This window comes from Ctenocephalides felis, unplaced genomic scaffold, assembly GCF_003426905.1.
Source record: "Ctenocephalides felis isolate EL2017-DRISC unplaced genomic scaffold, ASM342690v1 CF-g0.4_SCAFFOLD_03572, whole genome shotgun sequence".
Classification (NCBI taxonomy): Eukaryota; Metazoa; Arthropoda; class Insecta; order Siphonaptera; family Pulicidae; genus Ctenocephalides; species Ctenocephalides felis.
In genome coordinates this window covers 10,857,809-10,877,729 of record NW_020539726.1, presented here as the reverse complement: position 1 = coordinate 10,877,729, position 19,921 = coordinate 10,857,809, and the positions used below count along the sequence as shown (strand labels likewise).

Below are 19,921 nucleotides of genomic sequence, written 5' to 3'. Positions count from 1 at the left end.
TAATGAGAAAAACGCGAAAAATTGAGAAAACGTTGATGAAAGGTCTAATTTTGATAAATGCCAAAAAAACGATACTAATTTTTGCAAACCTTGACGAATCTTTAAAGTTAAACGAGTTGTCGCAAGGCCGTAATATTTTAGTATGATCTATAATACTATGGTATCTACCGTCAAAAAACATCATAAAAATCGTGGAATTTTTTTTTAACACTTTATTACAAGAAAACGGCCCGACCGATCTTTACCAAAAACTTATCAGGTCGATTCCCAACCTATATCTTTCGAACGGTTTTGAATTTTTAAAATCGATTCAGAATTGCGGATAAAACGTGGATAATTTTTTTTTCACTTTTGTGCGATTTACAAAGAAACGGTTCGGCCAAACGTCGCACAAAACTCACAAACGATAGTCACCGAGATACTTCGAACGGCTTTTAATTTTTTGAAATTGGTAATAATTCTGTTTACACACACATACACATACTCTTTCCAAATTTAGTCTCATTCGATTCAGAATGTCTTGAAACGTTGAGAAAACATAAAATTAGCGAATCGGATTTTTTGATGAAAACATAAACTTCTCTTTATGTTTCGGGAAGTAAAAAAATACTATTATACTTTATTACAGAATTCCAAAAATTGGTTTGAGTTAAATTTTCTTATCTTAATTTTCAAACTAATAATGGTAATTCAACAATTATATTCAAATCAACGAAATAAACCACTATTTTTTTAAATGTCATAAAATAATATTAATTGAGGTTTAACAGTATACTGCAATAGTTCTTAAGTATGGCTTAAAAATTTCTCAATTATAAGATATGAATTCAAATAAATATATATGCCGCAACTACGTCACACAATGCTCTGTGGCCATTACCAAACATAGTATGCATCAAATTTAACTATAGTTAAAAATAAAAGACAAAAATATTTGAAGTCATGTTTTAGGCGATTTTCGTTATGGAGTCATACGCATTTAAATACGATGATTGCCTCAATAGTGTGAACATAATCACGACAATCATGAAATTGTTTAACTGATTTTGCTATAAAGCTCATTGCTTTAACAATAATTTAACTATTTTAAATTAAATAAACTTACCAGTATCATATACTATTCTTAAGAATGTGAGCAACTTCTTGAATCTGATCAACAAGAATACATGTCGTTACGACAATGCACTCAAAAAATCCACACAATTTTAAAAATCACTATGTAAATTGGAAAATCAAACTATTTTGGTTGTATTAAAACCATAGTTGATGTGTTTTTGTATCAAATCATGATTTACGGACTAATTTTCTTATTTTACAGCCAAAATTTTTAAATACAACGGCATAATGCACTAACCCGACATAATGCAAAGTCACTTTATTTATGTTCGTGGCACAAGTTTGTGTGCTTCCTTGTAAGCAAAAATGTTATTTACTAGATTAGCACATCAGTATGCTAATTAGTTTAGAAACACTTATTTTTCAATAAACTTATTAACATAACAATAAAAACTGTTTTGATATAAAATGAGGATACATTGTCAAAACAAGGGACACCAACAGTCAAAAATAAAAAATATCTAAATTTCTACTCCAATTCGGTACAACTAGTGCAGTCTTGCGAGTTTCTTGCGTACTAAGGTTTGTTTCATTGATAAGTATTATTGTTTTCATTTAACTCAAAAATTTGTCACAACAATGTTAATGTCATGATTACATGAAAATTGTTATCTGTGATAATAATCAACAATTAAATTGAAATGGCATATTTACATTATAAAAGTTTTAGACGTGTACAGTTTTAGCCTGTATTAATTTTTCTATGTCATATAATAATTTTATTAGATATTCTCATTATAATATTAGGTTATAGTGTCAAATGTTATTGAAGCTTGATATAAATAATATTTTTGATGATTGAATAATTTGTAAAAAAATACTAAGATGACTACAGATATTCCAAAATATGGTCTTAAAATTCGATTAAACCATAATTATCCAGATAAAAGAGACCAGCTTTTGCGACCAACATTTTGGCAAAGTTTACAATTTATACCATTAGCTTTTAGGTAAACATGCAAATACACATATATATATATATATATATATATATATATATATACATACATATATATACATATATATGAGTAAATTCTTATAGGGCGATACATCAAAGAAAAAAACAAAGATTCATAAATTAATCTTTAATTCCAATGTTTCACAGCACAAAAATTAGCACTAACATTTATACAACTAACTTGTCAACACAATGAATTTTTATCCTTTTTCATATAAAATGTAAAAAGAATAATGATAATTTTATTTGACAAAAATGTGAAAAGTTTAGTAATTTCTGCAACGACTTGTACATAATACAGTGTCTGAGACTCTTCTAAGATGATGATACCCTTAATAACAACTTACTTATATATTTCAACATCAAAAATAACTACTAAATAATACTTATATAATAATAATCATGTATACATATATACATATTCAATTAATGGTATTATAAAATGTAAGAAAATAGATTTTGTAAATCAGAGCATTCTGCTCTTTTTTGGCTAATTTGGTTGCAAACATTGTGAAGCTACGATTCTCGCATTATAATTACTAATCCAAATTTGGTTGTAATGGAATATAATTCGAATAATTTAAGTTTTTGTTTTAAAGAATAAAATGATCAGAGACTCGAAACTTTTATAATATTGAAAGTATGTGAAAAAGTTAGTGCAGAAGATTTGTAATTCAATTAATTTTTAATAAATCGTCATTTTAATATTTTGCTAGTGACATTGGTATAGTATTGTTTAGTATAATGAATACCATCTTTTTGTTATATATTTTCTAAAAACTTTTCTAACATTTGTGCTCTCATTTTATATACATCCATTATTTGTATTATATGTTTAATTGCTTATTTGTTAATGAGTGGGAATGTTCTAATAATTGTTATTGAAATTATTTTTAGGTATGTCTGGTATTACTGGCATTTATATAGAGAAGGAAGAAGGCCATGCATGGATTATATCCACTGTGAAAATGGAAAACGAATATATGGAGTTCCCATTGGTGGCATAGGTTCAGGAACAATTGGTAAATATGAGAGTTTGAATTAAAGTTCTGCATGTGTAATGAATATTACGACATTTTATCAATTTAATGTCTGATTAATATTATTCTTTGAACAATACTTTATTTCGAGCTATTTGGTAAAGAAATATCATTATAATTATATGTATTATAATTATTATATGTATTATTATTATATATAAATAAATATCTAAATAAATATCTAAATATCTATTGATATCATTGATGACTATTCATTTGATGAACTTATAGCTTCAATTAATTTTTCGTGCATAATTACAGGTCGAGGCTTCCGAGGTGAATTTTGTAGATTTCAATTGAGACCTGGAAAATATGAATATAACACTGTAATTGCTAATCAGTTCATAATAAATATAAAAGATGCAAATAAAAAAACAATATTTCAGAGTGTTTTGTCTACATATGAGTAAGTATGCATCGTTAAAGATTAATTATAATATTATTGATTCAGTATTTATGGAATATTTCAAACATGGTATAAAAATTAAGTTAATTGAAAATTAAATTACTCTAAGAATGTGATACAATAAATTCATGTGAATATTCACACTCTGAGGAGATAATACCAGTAGCATAATAAATAAATTGTTCAGCCTCAATTTAAATGATAATTATGAAATTATTTGTTACTTTAAGTTTATTAAATTTTGTAGGAAACCAAGTAAACCTTTAGAGTGTTGGCAGTGGGAATTAAATCCTGATAAATGTAGTTATACAGGGCTGTATCCTAGATCCTGGACAGAATATGATTTGTCTGAATATGGTATAAAACTAACATGTAGACAAGTATCACCAGTAATTCCACATGAATATAAAGTAAGTTATTATCATACTTCTATACTTATACTTATTGTTTTTAGCGTTACAACTAGTTTTTTATTTATTCAATAATTTATACAAAACATATTTGAATTTGCTGTATGTATATATTTTCCAAAAATTCAAATATATTTTGTTATTGCAAATGCAGTATTATTCATTACATTTCAAATGCAATTGAATAATAATATTCAGCTAACTGATCAGTTAATTGATTTCTAAAATAAGAAAATTACCTCTAGGTTTGAAAAGCTGCATGATGCAGTGATAATTTATAACATTTTTTATTTTATGTATTTCTTTTTATTTTGGTAATAAAATACAATTGATTTTATTTATACACAAAGAGTTTATAAAAAGCTATCACTTTGTTTTTATCTACTTCTACTTCATCTGGAGACCAGTGTAATGTATTTATATATATGTGGTCAAACAAGAATTGAAAATATATTTATTAATTCATCAGGACAGTTGCTTACCGTGTGCAGTATTCGTATGGTCTGTAGATAATATTTGTTCTGAAGAGAGAACTGTTAGTATTACTTTTAGTTTCAAAAATGGAACTGGAACTGCAAAACAAGACGCTGAAGGTAAATGTTATTACATTCTTTGTAGTAACTCAAAGACTATTTTATTTATTTTCTGATAATGAAATTTAGGTAATGCATCTTCATTTAAAGTTTCTAATGAAAATATAACCTCAGTATGCATTAGCCAAGCTATTGATAATATGATTTGTACTTACAATTTATCAACTAGAAATAACGTAAAAAATATACAAGTTTCTACATGTGACAAGTTTGACCCTTGCGGTAATGGTGGGAAGTTTTGGCAAGAGTTGTATGAAAATGGATGCTTTACACAAAGAATTGATGACGGCGCATTTAAAGGTTTGTTTGTAATTTTATGAAAGACATTACATGTAAAAGTGATAAAATTTCAATTAAGGTAAAGATGTTGGAGTAGCCATTTGCGCTCAGAGCAAAATTGCACCAAACAACTCTTGCGATTTTGAGTTTGCTCTTAGTTGGGATATGCCAAGCATTCATTTCATGGGAAAGAATTTATACAAACGGTATCAAACTTGAACTAATTGTAACTACTTGAATTTTATTCACATTATCTATGCTACAATTTGATTTTAGTTACTATACGAAATATTTCGAAGGTAAAAATGCAGGCATTTTAATTGGTGAGCATGCATTAACAAATTATAAAATGTGGGAAGAGCAAATTTATAACTGGCAATCTCCTATACTGAATGACAGGTTAGTTTATTGATAACTGGGGTTATTGTAATTAGAAGTTGGTAACATAAATTTATTTATTATATTTTTTTATTTTCAAAATTTTTAATTTATTATGCAAAACTTTTTATTTCAAATTTTTTGAGATTTTCTGTTATTGCAGTGAATTGCCAGATTGGTATAAAGGATCACTATTCAATGAATTATATTATGTGAGCGATGGAGGCACTGTGCGTATTCTTCCCAAGGACAACGAATTTGATAAAAGCGATCCAAGGTATCTGATATTAACAGATAAATATTCCTAATAATGTAATACATATTAACATCATCAAGGCATTTGATATATGTAATAAATTTTATGAACATTGGTTTTTATTCACACACTTTAATTAGCATGCTGAGCTCTATATTATCTATTTCTCAATCTTTCTATGGTGTAAATTTTTGTCAACTAATTTGTAATTAATTTCTGATAATTAAAATTAGCATCGGCTCAATTACTGTATTATATTAGCATCATATAGCTTTTATATCTATATTCAAATATGATTAAATTTTTTAATGAACATGCATAAAGTTATTCATTGATTTAATTTTTAGACTAACATATTTTGTTTTAATTTTAGATACATCTATGGACGTTTTGCTTATCTGGAAGGACACGAGTATCGAATGTATAATACCTATGATGTTCATTTTTATGCATCACAAGCACTTGCAATGCAGTGGCCTAAACTTGAGGTAAGTTATTTTTTGCAAATATTTTAAACTATTGTATGAGTTTATGAGCCTAATAACTCACATTTACAAAATTACTAAACACATGTCAAAGTCTTTTGTGTATCTCATTTAGTATGTAAAATACTAATTTTATAGAACAAACTTGCATTTTATTTTTATTGTGTTTAATTAAAATATCACAGAAAATATTACCTTTTCAACATAGAAATAGTATAATATTCATGAAAGCTTCTATCTTCATTATTCTTTTCTTCTTACTGTAGTTTTTATATTTTCTAATCAATTAGAATTAGAATGAGTCAATAAAATATAGTAAAATTTGAAAGCACTATTTATTTTACTTTTTCATAATAATTTGGGTTCACATGCTCTATCATAAGTTAATATAAATTATACACCATAATTTTTAGATATTTTTATGGTACTTTTTCCAAATCGAAATCCAAGTTAATAGTCATTAGATGTTGTACTTGAATCTGAAAACATATATGTTTATTTTTTTATTTATTTTATATACATACGCGTCTGAAATGAAAATTTTATATTATCTATTTTTTGTCTACAGTAGATACAGTAAATAAAATAACTAATATTTAATAATTAATTAACCCTCTGTCGGTCGGATATTTTTTCACCTTCGAACGGTCGGAAAGGTCTGACTGGACCACCATTAATTTTACATGCATTTATATGGGATAAATGAGTTTTTGGTGCATTATATATTAACGATTATTAGTTGTAAATATTTATAGTTTTGATTTTTTCTTTTTCTTACCGTCTTTTGCGTGTGTTGAGCTTGCTTATAATAAAAATATTACATATTATATTATATAAAAAAATCAAGAAATATAAAAAAATCGTTGCTTTTTTTGTTAATTTTTCTGTTTTATATCAATGAAAAACAATATTTATTCTTTTTCGGCGCCTTTGAAATGAATGTGAAATTCAAATGAAAACGAAATGAGATGCGTCGCCTTTGAAATGAGCTGTAAAACTCAAAGTGAAAATATAATTTTACTACAGGTTTGCCAAAAAAAAATTTCGAACGCAGTACGGGTAGAAAAATTGTTGATAATGTGCGCATTACTCATCCGATTTTCAGTGTTTGCGAATACCAATAAGTTTGGTAGGTTTTCAAGGAACTCTCGTTGTGAAAATACTAACATTCATGTTACAACACACAGCAAAGAATATATACAATGCAGTTTGAATAGAAAATACCACGAAAAAAGACAAAATACTGGCTTACATATATCAAAAAGCGTATATTTCATACAAAATGTTAGGTGGTCTAGTGACAGACCTTTCCGACCGTTCGACGTATAAAAAAGTTAATATCCTTATAATTATCCTTCTGTATATTTTTGTCCTGATTTTTTCATTGATCGACAGCTAATGAAATTTTAGGAAAAGTCAAGAAATTTCAAGTACTATAAGTATTTTTTTTTAATTGAAGTCGAAAAAAGTCTGGCCAGACCACGCCGACCGACGGAGGGTTAATGATAAAGGGCAACAAAGAAAAAGTTCTCAAATTACATTTTAGATTTGAATAAATATTATTTCGTAATTTTAACCTCCACTATCCAAACTATAATCGTCAATCGAAGCGGACTCATCTGACGAATTTGGGTAGTTTATTCTGAAATCGTAAAGAATGTGTTGTAAAATGTATTTTACTTACGATCGATTTTCATTTAAATTCATTATCACTTACAATAAGTTTTCATTATCGTTAATCGACACATGCGTGCGCTCTGGTATTACTTCATTTGGGTTGTCCTCTGGTCCAATAAGGCCTGCGGCCCCGCCTGGGTCCAATCCAGGATGAGAAGTACTAACAAAAAGATAAAAAATATATATATATATATATATATATAGGGTAGAGCGGGGCTCAAAGGTCCGCGGGTAAAAAACAAGTACAGTAAAGTAAAAAGATGTGTAACCAGCCAACACTTCGATTCTTACGACGCTGCTTTCTGAAGATAAATGGCAATGATAATCGGGAGATAAAATCCATAACAAAAGAACAAAAGTATTTTCTTTCGCTGTTAGTTATTTTTTTTTGCTTTAAGCATACTCTTTCATTTGCGAGACTTTAAGGAGGCGTCCATTAATCACGTGAGGTTTTCAGGGGGAGGGGGTGATTTTGACAAAAAATCACGAAATATCACGCGGGTGAGGGAGGTGTATATAGGGTCCGGCACTCGAAGTGTAACCAATTGAAAAAGCCATAAATTCAGTTTGGGACCGTTCAAGTATTACGTAAGCACTATAGGGGGGCGGGGGGTTGTTGATTTGCTTATTTTGAGTTGACATGGGGGGCAGTAGAGTCTGGATGATGATTACGTCATAGGTAGTATCTTATTTTTTTACATTAATTGCAAAATGTTCACGTAAGCATGAGGGTAGGGGGTAAGAGCTTTGCTTACTTTTGCTGACAAGGGGGATGGGGGGGGGTAAATAATTGTAATATATCTGCTTACGTAATACTTGAACGATCCCTTTGGAAAATTACTTTTACTCGATTCAAAGTATAAAATGTGTAAAAATAATACAAAATTTAAAAACAATTCACTTTTGCTCGATATGACCACCTTTTGCTTTGACTATAGCCTTAGACGGTCCAAAAACAAATCGCATTTGGCCCCTCGAATCGAATATCCGCATGTAACAACAAGGATGAGGGAGGGTCCGAAAATCCTCAAAAACTCGCTCACGTGATTAATGGACGCCCATTAATATAATTTTTAGGTATACATTATTTAATTGTTTTATAAGATAAATTGTTAATTTTAAGTCCATTTTGTGAAAAGGATCAGGTGACAAATTTTTGAGAAAACCGGAAAAAAGACATCTATACAATGATGAATGCTGTGAGTTTTATTTAACATAGCCAGATTGTTGCTTGTTCGATTTATATTATTTGTTGTGATATAATTGGTTTGGTTTTCACAATATAATTGCTTCAATTCTAAATAGACCTTTGTGCCCAGCAGTACCCTATATAAATAAATATATATAGATTATTTTGTATGACTTGTTATGTTTAGTTAGAAATTTTAAGTTGACAAATTTTTTATAGATAATTCAGCATTATTTATATATAATAGAGAACTAAAAAATATGTTTCTTATTTCCAGTTTCTTATTTGCACATAATTGCACATAATTACATAAGTTTGTATTTGTTTTTAGTTTGTTTACTTTTTTATTAAAATTCTAAAAAGAAATGCATTTAATATATAGATTGTGCATTGTAATATTTAGATTTCTAGTGCTATGTGAATGCAAATTTTGCACCTTCGTCGATGTTTTCTCAACAATTTTACCGATTTCATAAACAAAAAGATATTTGATAAAACGTTACAATGTTTCCTGTTATTTAAACATAAAATTTTTTCAACTGCAAAATGCTGAAATTAGCTTTGAAAATACAAAAACCGAAACTATTTTTGAGTTATGTACTAATAAGTCTCTAATAAAGATAGACAGTTTTGTTAAAAGAATATAATGTTCTTTCATTTTTTGAAGATTGGTCATAATGCCTGCTTGAAATTAATCAACTAATTCTTTATTGATCAACTCGACTATATTCCATTATCGAAGAGTGCGCATAAATTTTACTAATAATTTAGAAGAAAGCTACCGGGTACGTATTTGAATCATAGATCTTATACTACATGGACTGCTAATCGAGCGCAAAATGAGTGATACTGTCACTAGTTAAGTTAGTTAATTATCAATCACGTCACTTGCTGAACGAACGTTGCCGACAATCGCGGAACTTTCCCGCTTGATTAAATGTTTTATGTTTAGCAATTGTGATGACTGATAATTTTGTAAGAAATGATAATAATATTTAATAATATTTATCATAATAGTGAAGTTAATTCAAATATTAACTTTCCATAGGGTAAGTTATAGTAATCGCAAAAAAATCGAAAATGAGAAATTTTATATATCTTTACGTTTCAAAGGTTTTTGAACATTTTGGCATACCTTAGAAAAAATGGATGTATGTGTGTGTGCGGATACAAATTTTTGTCGACGATTTCGGGAACACCGATCAACCGATTTGAATAATTCGAAAAACATTCGATTTGCATTGATAAGGAGACATGCTGATTAGTTTTTAGTGAAGGCAGGTCTAGCCGTTCCGAACATAAGGGGCAAATTGTTCCAAAAACGGTAACTCAGTTTTTACCAGGACGGAGCGTTTGATTTTAATAATTCAAACAAGATTTTACTTGTATAAACAAGATGAAGAACTGATTAAATTTTTGGGAAGGTAGGTCAAGCGGTTATGGACTCTGAATAAAAATAAGTTAAAAAAATGCCATTTTTCGGTCAAAAATGTTTATTCGACATATGTATTTCAAATTATTAGATATTTTATAGAGATTTTAATAATGTGTACACATTTTGTGTAAATTTTTTTGTGTTCCGTACCAAGATTTTTAATTATGGTACGGGAAATTCTAGCAATTTGCCTTAAGGCACGATGCCATGTACCCCACTAGTTTCAATATTATAATGGCATGGCTTCTATGTTTAAGCACTATATACAACGGAAAACATATGAGGACTAGCAGTTCATTTAGTGTAATGTCTATGATTTCAATACGATAGAATTTAATTCGTGAGCAAAGCGTTAATGAAATTTTTTAAAAAATAGGTTATAACCTAATTATCATCTTAATAATGAAGGCAAGTAGTTGCACATACAATGATGCATAAACAGTGTGCGGTGGTTTTTCGTCCAATATGTCCATTTCCATTGAGCTTGTTTCCTCAACAACAACAGTGGGCACAGTTTCCAGATCTTTTCGTATATTCTGCCACTCTCTATATAAATGTGGTTGGAATCCTGTGTTTTCATGCCATGCATGTCTACAATGTTTTTCAATCCAAACCGCCTAAAATTTAAGAATAATTAAATTGCTTTAGTTATTACTAACTTGTAAATACTTGAAAATTCTGGTGATAAAATGAAAACTTTGAAAGAATTTGTCTGAAGTTTATCTCTCGTAAAATTGAGGATGTTTGCTACAAACAACTAAACCAAAAATGGATAATGTACTGACTCCATGTATACCATAATTGAAGTATACCATACGAAACAATTTGTCTGAAGTTTATCTCGTAAAATTGAAGATGTTTGCTACAAAACAGCTAAACCAAAAATGGTAATGTACTGACTCCATTTATACCATAGTTTATATTACTACGCTTTGTTTAAGATTTTTCAAAAAAATACTAATTAGTATCTAATTAACACCTCTTTATCTGTGGGAACTCTTAATATCCTCTCAAATTTATCATCTTCTGGATCCAATAAGGATTTAGTTTTTGGATCGTAGAAACCTTCTTCATTATCATAACATCTAGGTGGAATTGTTCTTGTCGGTTGTCGATCTGTTTTTAGTGATCTTGTTCCTGGTTGTAAGCCATTTTGCATGCTTTTCCAAAACCTAAAAATATTTGAAATTATTTAATAGTTAATTAAATATATTTATGCAATAATTAATATTTTCTTAATCTATGGCAATCAAATTATTTAACATGATTAACGCACTAATTAACTTCAATCAATTATTGATGTAATCAAGTACATAGCAGGCTGTAATGTACGCCTGTGCGCATATACACAAATTTTCGGTACAAATTTTCCAATGTTAATTTAATCAATATTTAATAAATCCATGTAAAAGGGCTATTGAAACTTGAACTGAAGTTTCGCAAAATGATATAAATGGAATATCCATTCACCAGATATTTCATAAGTAATTAGACTAATAATAATACAAACTGAGGCGAATCATTTTAACGACAAGTATACTATACTGTTTATAAACACCTTCTATCCTCTTTAGTACAATATTTCCAATCTTCCGCTTGAAACTCCAGACCATCAGGAAAGACAAATTTACTTGATATCATCTTTCCCTTCTGCCATACTCCCACAACTTTGCTTCCATCTGGATATTTTAGAACCCCTTTTCCATGAAACATACCTAGTTCCACAGTGTGATTTATTAGAAATATCAGAATTATTCATTTAACTTTACTCGAAAACTGTTGAATATATATTTTATGTCATAACTTGCATGTTTATATATGTTACACGAGTTATTTAAGAAAACAAGAATGTAACTTCATTATGAATAAGATTTGTGGTTTTAAAACATTAGTATATATTAGTTATATATTGAAGGGCGTTAAGATATAGTTTAAAACTTTTGTGACTAAATCTGTACAATACTGTTTATAATTAAGATTAAGCAAGTAGGTACGAACCATCATCCATATCGCCTTCGTACACCACACAATGGGGCATTTCGTAAACACCTTTGCCTGACATTCCCAAAGAGTTCCATTCTCCAGTATACCTGTCCCAAAAGATAATTTACATTAAAAATAAAACAAATTCTCAATTGCCTAATAATTTATATCGAAAAGCTAAGGTTAATATTAGACCAGTTTTCTTCTTAATTATTTGATTAAGAAATTATTGATGAATGACAATATGGTAGGGCGGGGCACAAAGGTACAATTTGACTTTTTGCATTATACTGTAAAAACCAAACCAACTACATCGAAATAAACAATGCATATCAAATAAACACTATCTGACTATGTTTGTGAAACTCCCAAAGAGTTCCATTCTCCAGTATACCTGTCTCAAAAGATAATTTACATTAAAAATAAAACAAATTCTCAATTGCCTAATAATTTATATCGAAAAGCTAAGGTTAATATTAGACCAGTTTTCTTCTTAATTATTTGATTAAGAAATTATTGATGAATGACCAACAATATGGTAGGGCGGGGCACAAAGGTACAATTTGACTTTTTGCATTATACTGTAAAAACCAAACCAACTACATCGAAATAAACAATGCATATCAAATAAACACTATCTGACTATGTTCGTGAAACTCCCAGCTTATTGTAGAAATATTGTTATATGGTCTTTGCGGGGTAAAATGGAACAGCTAAAAGGCAAACAGGTCTAATGCTTATTTTTTATTGGTTACACCTTTGCCAAGGTATAGGTTGATTTGGTCGTTTTTACCCCACCCACATGTAAGCTTTTACTATATAAAAGAACTATTAAATCAAATCAATATCATGGACTTAAAATTATATTAAGTTATTGTAATAAACTTAGCAAAAGTGCTCTTTTCCTGGATTTTTAAACGATGCTGTTTTTCTTCCGATAGCGACTTCGTAAGTATCAAGATGGAGGCTAGTTTAACATCTTTTCCCTCTACTTTCAAATATTGTTGTTAAAAAAATCTTAACTTTACTTGTTTGGAGATATCGATGGTGAACATTTTACCCGCAAACCTTTAACCCCGCTCTACCCTAATAATAATAAAAATCAATAAAGGATTCAAGCTTTTGTCTAAATCTACTATTTTTTTTATGAAATCTATGGCTATACGAATTTCAATTCATTTGAAATTCTCAATTTAACAAATATTTTATACGTTAAAACATCTACAAACTTGCTGTTAGTCCAAAATGTTCTTGGAGGCCTTAAACTTGGAGATTCATCTACAACTGGCTGGGTTATTCCAATTTTGTCTTCGGCTTCAGTACCTAAATATGAAAATGAATAAAGTATAAATTGATTACAATCACATTGAAAATGTTTAAACTCATTTAGTGACTTGCCTTTTGTATAACCTATGAAGCGACTAACAGCATAAAATAATTGTTGCATTCGAGCTGCACCTGTTAATATAGTAGAATCGTGAAAGTTTTTTTTTTTATTAAAATTATAGTTGTTTATTATTACTAAATTATCGCTATCGATTTCAAACAAAAGTCTATCATTTTAAAAGTATTACTTTTTCGTCCTTCCACAGGCTTTCCTCCTTTATTAATTTTAATGATGGGCCGATTAGGTACATTTTGCTCATTGTGTTCCGACATAATGTACTAGATTTTATTAAATTTCATATTAGTTACACGTATTTTCATTTTGTTTAATACTATTATAAATTTTAACGTTATACCCGTTTTTTTCAAGTTTTTTGTTAAAATTTTTCCTTCTTGTTCAATTTCTATTTTATTTAATTCTGTGGTTTCTTCATTCTATTATGATAATATTAAAGCAATTGTGTTTACACTTGTTGATAATTCATTAAAAACTCAATTTTTGTTACATTTATTTACTTTATGTAAATCGTCGATTTAAAAAAAAATAACATATGAAAGCTTTGCAAGTTTCTAGATTACTCCATGTTTGACATTTTTGTGTGCAAAATATTTATGCGATAGTGGTAAAAGATCGGCGTACATGATTATGTGAAAATACACATTGAAGTTGAAAATACTCGTTATTCGCATATGGAAAATATTTTTTTTTAATTTAGTTAATTAATTAAAATTAATTATTTGCATATGGAAGATTAATGTAATTTATTATTGGATTTTATGCATAGTGCTATGGATTTGTTAAATTATCTAGTGGATCGAATCATGAGATCATTACACCTTGATATCCAGAATTACCGCACCTATTAATGTGGTCGAATGTGTAAAATATTTTATTACTGATCAATACTGCAAAAATAAAAGTTCTATATCAGAATCAACTCTTCCCGATATCTACTAAAAAACTATCAAATAAAAAAATTCTAAAACTATAACTAAGTAAATATTTACAATATTTTTAGGATAATTGTTGAAATGTGGCTGATTCAATTTTGCTATGTTTAATCAATGAAATTAAAATAAAATTCTCAACAGTTTACTTTATAAAATGTTTTATGAGATTTTTTAATTATTTGTACAGCAGTTCTATGAGCAGTGACAACAACGCAACGATTGCCCTATTTTTTGCGACGAAATTTTTACATACTTTTAATTATGATACGTTGCACCAATGTCGCGAAATATATCATATTCAAAGACAACGCAACGGTTGTCCTATTTTTTGCGACGAAATTTTTACATACTTTTAATTGTGATACAATCCGAACTATATTTGCAAGTTAAAACTACCATGACTTCTGCTTGATATCATGTTGTGCGAGCGCGGGAAGGTAGACAAGAACTATGGTGGGAGATAGTAAAGAAAAAAATCCCTCCTACCCAATTTTAGAATATTTTTGACAAAGAATAGGATATATGGTGCACTATACAATTATATGCAAGCAAATAAAATAAAAGTGATGTAAAGATTAATTATAAAATGTATGATGACTAATGTACGTGTATACGCTAAGTCAACAAATGAACAATAAAAAAAAATGTTCTCCATTTTACTGAGAGAATATTTCGTAACACATTATTAAGTTTTTCGATTATTATTTTGAAATTCTAAAACTTTATAAAATATGAATATGCAATTTTTTTCTATTATTTGATAAAATTTTATGTATATTTGTTATAACTTATTATAAGTGAAGTTATTTCCAAATCTCAAACTTCTGGCAATGTGCATCTGGGAACAATAATCTTTCCAAATTCTGTACCTCTAATTATGTTTTTAGATGGTGCTCCAAACGGAATTCATTGCTAGTATTGACTTGGAAATAAAAGACGAAGTAAAATATTTATACGATGGAGTGAAAGGGGAACGCAAAATCAAATGTTCTGTTCCTCATGATCTTGGAGACCCATGTGAGCTTTTAATATTCGAATATTTAAGTTTAACCAAATATTGATTTGTTGAAATAGGTTTACAATCGCATTTAATTTTTTCGCCTTTGTTAGGGGAAGAGCCATTTGTTTTAGTTAATACATATCCAATTCATGATGTATCAGAGTGGAGGGACCTTAATGTGAAATTAGTACTACAGTTGTATCGAGACTATCGCATGAAAAACTTTAATAAGGGAATTTTGCAGGAAGAAACTTATGATGACAAGTACGCATATTTCTAAAATTATACAAATATATTTATAATTTTAAATAGTCTATGCCATTCCAAAACCTGAATGGATAAGAATCTTGTTATAATATGGATCTAAAATGTTGTTTTACACGGCCGGATGAGTGCAATTTTATTTGAAGAAATAATCTGTTTTATGAAAATGTCTTTTTTTGTTTTTGCTAGATGGTTGGTTGAAATATACCACGAAAGCAAAAAATTGATTGAGAAGTGTTTGAAATGGGATACCGATGACGATGGATTGATAGAAAATAGTGATAGTCCTGATCAAACGTATGACACATGGGTTATGAAAGGACCCAGGTTAGTTTATTATTACAGTCATAGCAATCTAAAAGAATAGTTGACGATGAATGCATTTGATCGATTTATGTTAATGTTTAATAGTCAACTATTTTATTTGTTTCTTTGAGGTATATGGAGATTTTCAATTATTTAATAACAATTTTTCATAATATAATTATTATTTTTTATACTAAAATCATTTTATATTTATAGTGCCTATTGTGCTGGGTTATGGCTGGCGGCCTTGCATTGCGTTGTGGATATGGCCAACAATTTAAACTATAAAGATGATTTTGATAGATATAAATCTATTTTGGATAAAGGGAAAAAATCGTTTGATGAAAAACTTTGGAATGGAAAGTATTACAGATTTGACACCTCTGGACGGAATAACACAATAATGTCGGATCAACTATGCGGACATTGGTATATGAAGCTTTGTGGATTTGACTATGAGGTATTTATAAAAACTGTATATATTGTTTGATTATTCAATTACAAAACTTTAAAAGTTTCGGTAGGTTTGAAATTGATTATTTTATTAAATTGAAGTAATTGCTGATTAATAAATTCTATAATATTAGTTCACACAGTGGATTATGTTAAACAACGCCTAAATAAATATTGTTTTCGCAACATCACTCATTATGTAATTGAGTTTGAATAACTTCATGTAATTAAAATTAACGTATATTCATTGACTGCTTGTATTTTTTTTACTTTTTCGCTGGCGATATAATCTCATTCTTTGAACAGCTGTAATATCTGTCTTGCCTATAAAATATTTTTCATTCTAATAACTTCAAAGATTAATAGAAACTACGAATGATTGAAATAATTTCTAATCAATAAACTTACGTTTAGTGCACAAATGTTTAATTAGTTTTATTATTTTCAAGGAACAGTGTAAAATATTCTTCTGATCCAAGCATTTTTCAAGATTTGTACTACGATGTAACTTTAAAATGTATATCTATGTCGATTTGCTTGTTGATATTGGTACGCATACAACGACATATCTCTATTCACATACACGACTGCTAATCACAATCGACCCGTATTGAAATGATTTCATCGAGAGCGATTGACAACATTTGTACGGATTTACACCTTAGCCGCGCCTAAAGAAGTTTTACTTCAATCATATTTTTTATATCCCTGACGCATGCTCATTTGCTTCATAAATATATTAAGAAATATTTCCAGAAGCTTTTTTTGCTGAAGTATTATTAACTTCCCGTAGGGCAAGTTATAGTAATCGCAAAAAAATCGAAAATGAAAATTTTTATATATCTTTACGTTTCAAAGGTTTCTGAACATTTTGGCATACCTTAGAAAAAATGGATGTATGTGTGTGTGTGTGTGTGTGTGTGTATGTATGTATGTATGTATGTATGTATGTATGTATGTATGTATGTGCGTGTGTGTATGTATGTGCGGATACAAATTTTCGTCGACGATTTCGGGAACACGGATCAACCGATTTGAATAATTCAAAAAACATTCGATTTGTATTGATAAGGAGACGTGCTGATTAGTTTTTGGCGAAGGCAGGTCTAGCCGTTCCGAAGATACGGGGCAAAAAGTGCCGAAAACGGTAACTCAGTTTTTAAGAGAACGGAGCGTCCGATTTGAATAATTCAAAAAACATTTCACTTGTATTGACAAGGTGAAGAATCGATAAAATTTTCATGAAGGTAGGTCTAGCGGTTTCGGAGATATGGAGGAAAAAGTAAAAAAATGAGCCATTTGGCGGTCAAAAATGATCATTAGACATATGCACATCAAATTATCAGATATTTTATAGAGATTTTAACAATAAGTATACATTTTGTTAACATTTCTATGGGTTCCGTACCAATGCTTATGCGTTAGACAGCGACGCGGCGCTTAAGCGCTTTATATTTTGTCCCTATGCAGTTAAAGCAGTACGATTGCTTTCAAAAAAATTTCAGATCTTCTACAATATGTCAAATACAGAAAAAAAAAATTTTTTTCAAAAAAAAAAATGTTTTTTTAAAAAAAAATTTTTTTTTTCAAAGAAAAGTTATTTTTTGTCCAATTTATAGTTTCTCAAAAATCTTATTCTTTCAAAGTAATTTTTTTTCAAAAATGTTAATTGTTTTTAAAAAAATAATAATTTTTGGTACGGGAAGTTCCAGCAATTTGCCTTAAGGCACGATGCCTTAATTGCCTTAAGACAGAATTCCACTTACAGCTAGTTATAACTACTTTGGGTAAGTTAAATTCTAATTCGAATCTTGTAGTCTGTGACAAACTCCAACTAGAAGTACAATGTAAGATTATTCACCCCATGTGAAGTCGTTGTGCCCAAGGCGCCATTTTTTTAAATATATTTTTTAAATGAAATTGTATATTACTCCAGAACGGGTCCATTGTTGTTGTCACCAAATACACACACATATATAAATAAATATATATTTTGCAGGTTTTTCCAAAAGATAGAGTAAAAAATGCCTTGAAGACCATATTCCACAACAATGTAATGTCATTTCGTGATGGAAGCATAGGCGCCGTCAATGGGTTTATTCCAGCTGATGCTAGTGATGACCAGGATGGTAATGATAGTGTAAATAAAAATATAGATTCTGATGCAATTTCTCGTAAGGGTTGTGCTGACCCAACAACAATTCAATCTGAAGAAATATGGACTGGTGTTACGTACGCCCTTGCTTCTACTATGATCTTCGAGGTAATGCTTATCAGTTTTTTTGAAGCTTTTGAACAGCGAATATTTCTGTTGAGAATTTATTGACTAAAGATAATGTTGTTCCGTTTTTTTAAGAAAATTCAAATCGCAGTAGCTTTGCCACTTTAAGTTTGAAATAAAAAATATTTTCAAAATAATATCAATAGCTACATGGTACTTTGTGCATGATTTTTATTTATGAGACAGAAACACTTGATTAATTTTTCCCGCTTTTATTCTTTGCAGGGCATGATTGAAGAAGCATTCAAAACCGCTGAAGGTTTGAGTAAATCATTATTCGAAATGGGCATGAACTTTGAAACACCTGAAGCTTTATATGCTGAAAAACATTATCGTGCTATTGGGTACATGAGACCGCTCAGTATTTGGTCAATGCAATTTGCCTGGGAACAAAGAAAAAACAAAAGGAAATAAAGACACATATAAGTATTATTTGAATTTGTGATAATTTATTTTAAGTTGTATTTTTAATAATAAAGATTTATTATATAAGATTGATGATATCGTAAATGTGAGATATTAGCGATCGTGGTACAACGGTCTTTTTAGTGAAGTATCGAACTTTCTGAATTGCAATCAACTTTAGTTAGTGTGCTAACAATTTTGTGTGAAATATTTATAATACATTGTTTCTATTATACATAACGAATCGATATACAATTTACAAAAACAGTTTATTTGGCAAACATGTAGAATTGATGGTATTGATATTATTGTTCCGAAGTTTGTTTTTGCCAGACAATCATTTGCTAATTTTATGTTTTGTGATGTTCCAAGTCATTCTGAATCGTTTAACAATATAATTGGAAATAGTATTTTAATTATTTAATAGATTTCAAATATTTAAAAGCCATTTGATAAGGACTAACGATGATTAATTTGGGGAACAATCGGCCGAGCTATTTCGTGATAATTATCAGATAAATGCAAAATTTTGCGGCAACGTTTTCGCCAAATATCTAGAACTGATTTTGAAAATTCAAAAACAGTTCCAAATATATTATTGGAAAATTGATAATTCTTAATAAAAAGTTAAACCTTTTTATTTTTTCAAAATAAACAGTTGATAATTTTA

General features: G+C 28.9%; 1 protein-coding gene across 1 annotated transcript; it reads left to right on the top strand.

Annotated features, from left to right (window-relative positions):
- Positions 1-1,940: 1,940 nt before the first annotated feature.
- LOC113388066 (non-lysosomal glucosylceramidase-like) lies at positions 1,941-19,260 on the top strand. Its single transcript, XM_026625476.1, has 16 exons — positions 1,941-2,066; positions 2,972-3,096; positions 3,376-3,520; positions 3,768-3,930; positions 4,400-4,523; positions 4,593-4,823; positions 4,882-5,008; positions 5,079-5,201; positions 5,344-5,457; positions 5,810-5,924; positions 15,430-15,559; positions 15,653-15,806; positions 15,996-16,133; positions 16,329-16,572; positions 18,565-18,828; positions 19,072-19,260. The coding sequence occupies exons 1-16, from the start codon at positions 1,942-1,944 to the stop codon at positions 19,258-19,260; spliced, it is 2,511 nt and encodes an 836-aa protein (XP_026481261.1). The 5' UTR covers position 1,941.
- The last annotated feature ends 661 nt before the right edge of the window (positions 19,261-19,921 follow it).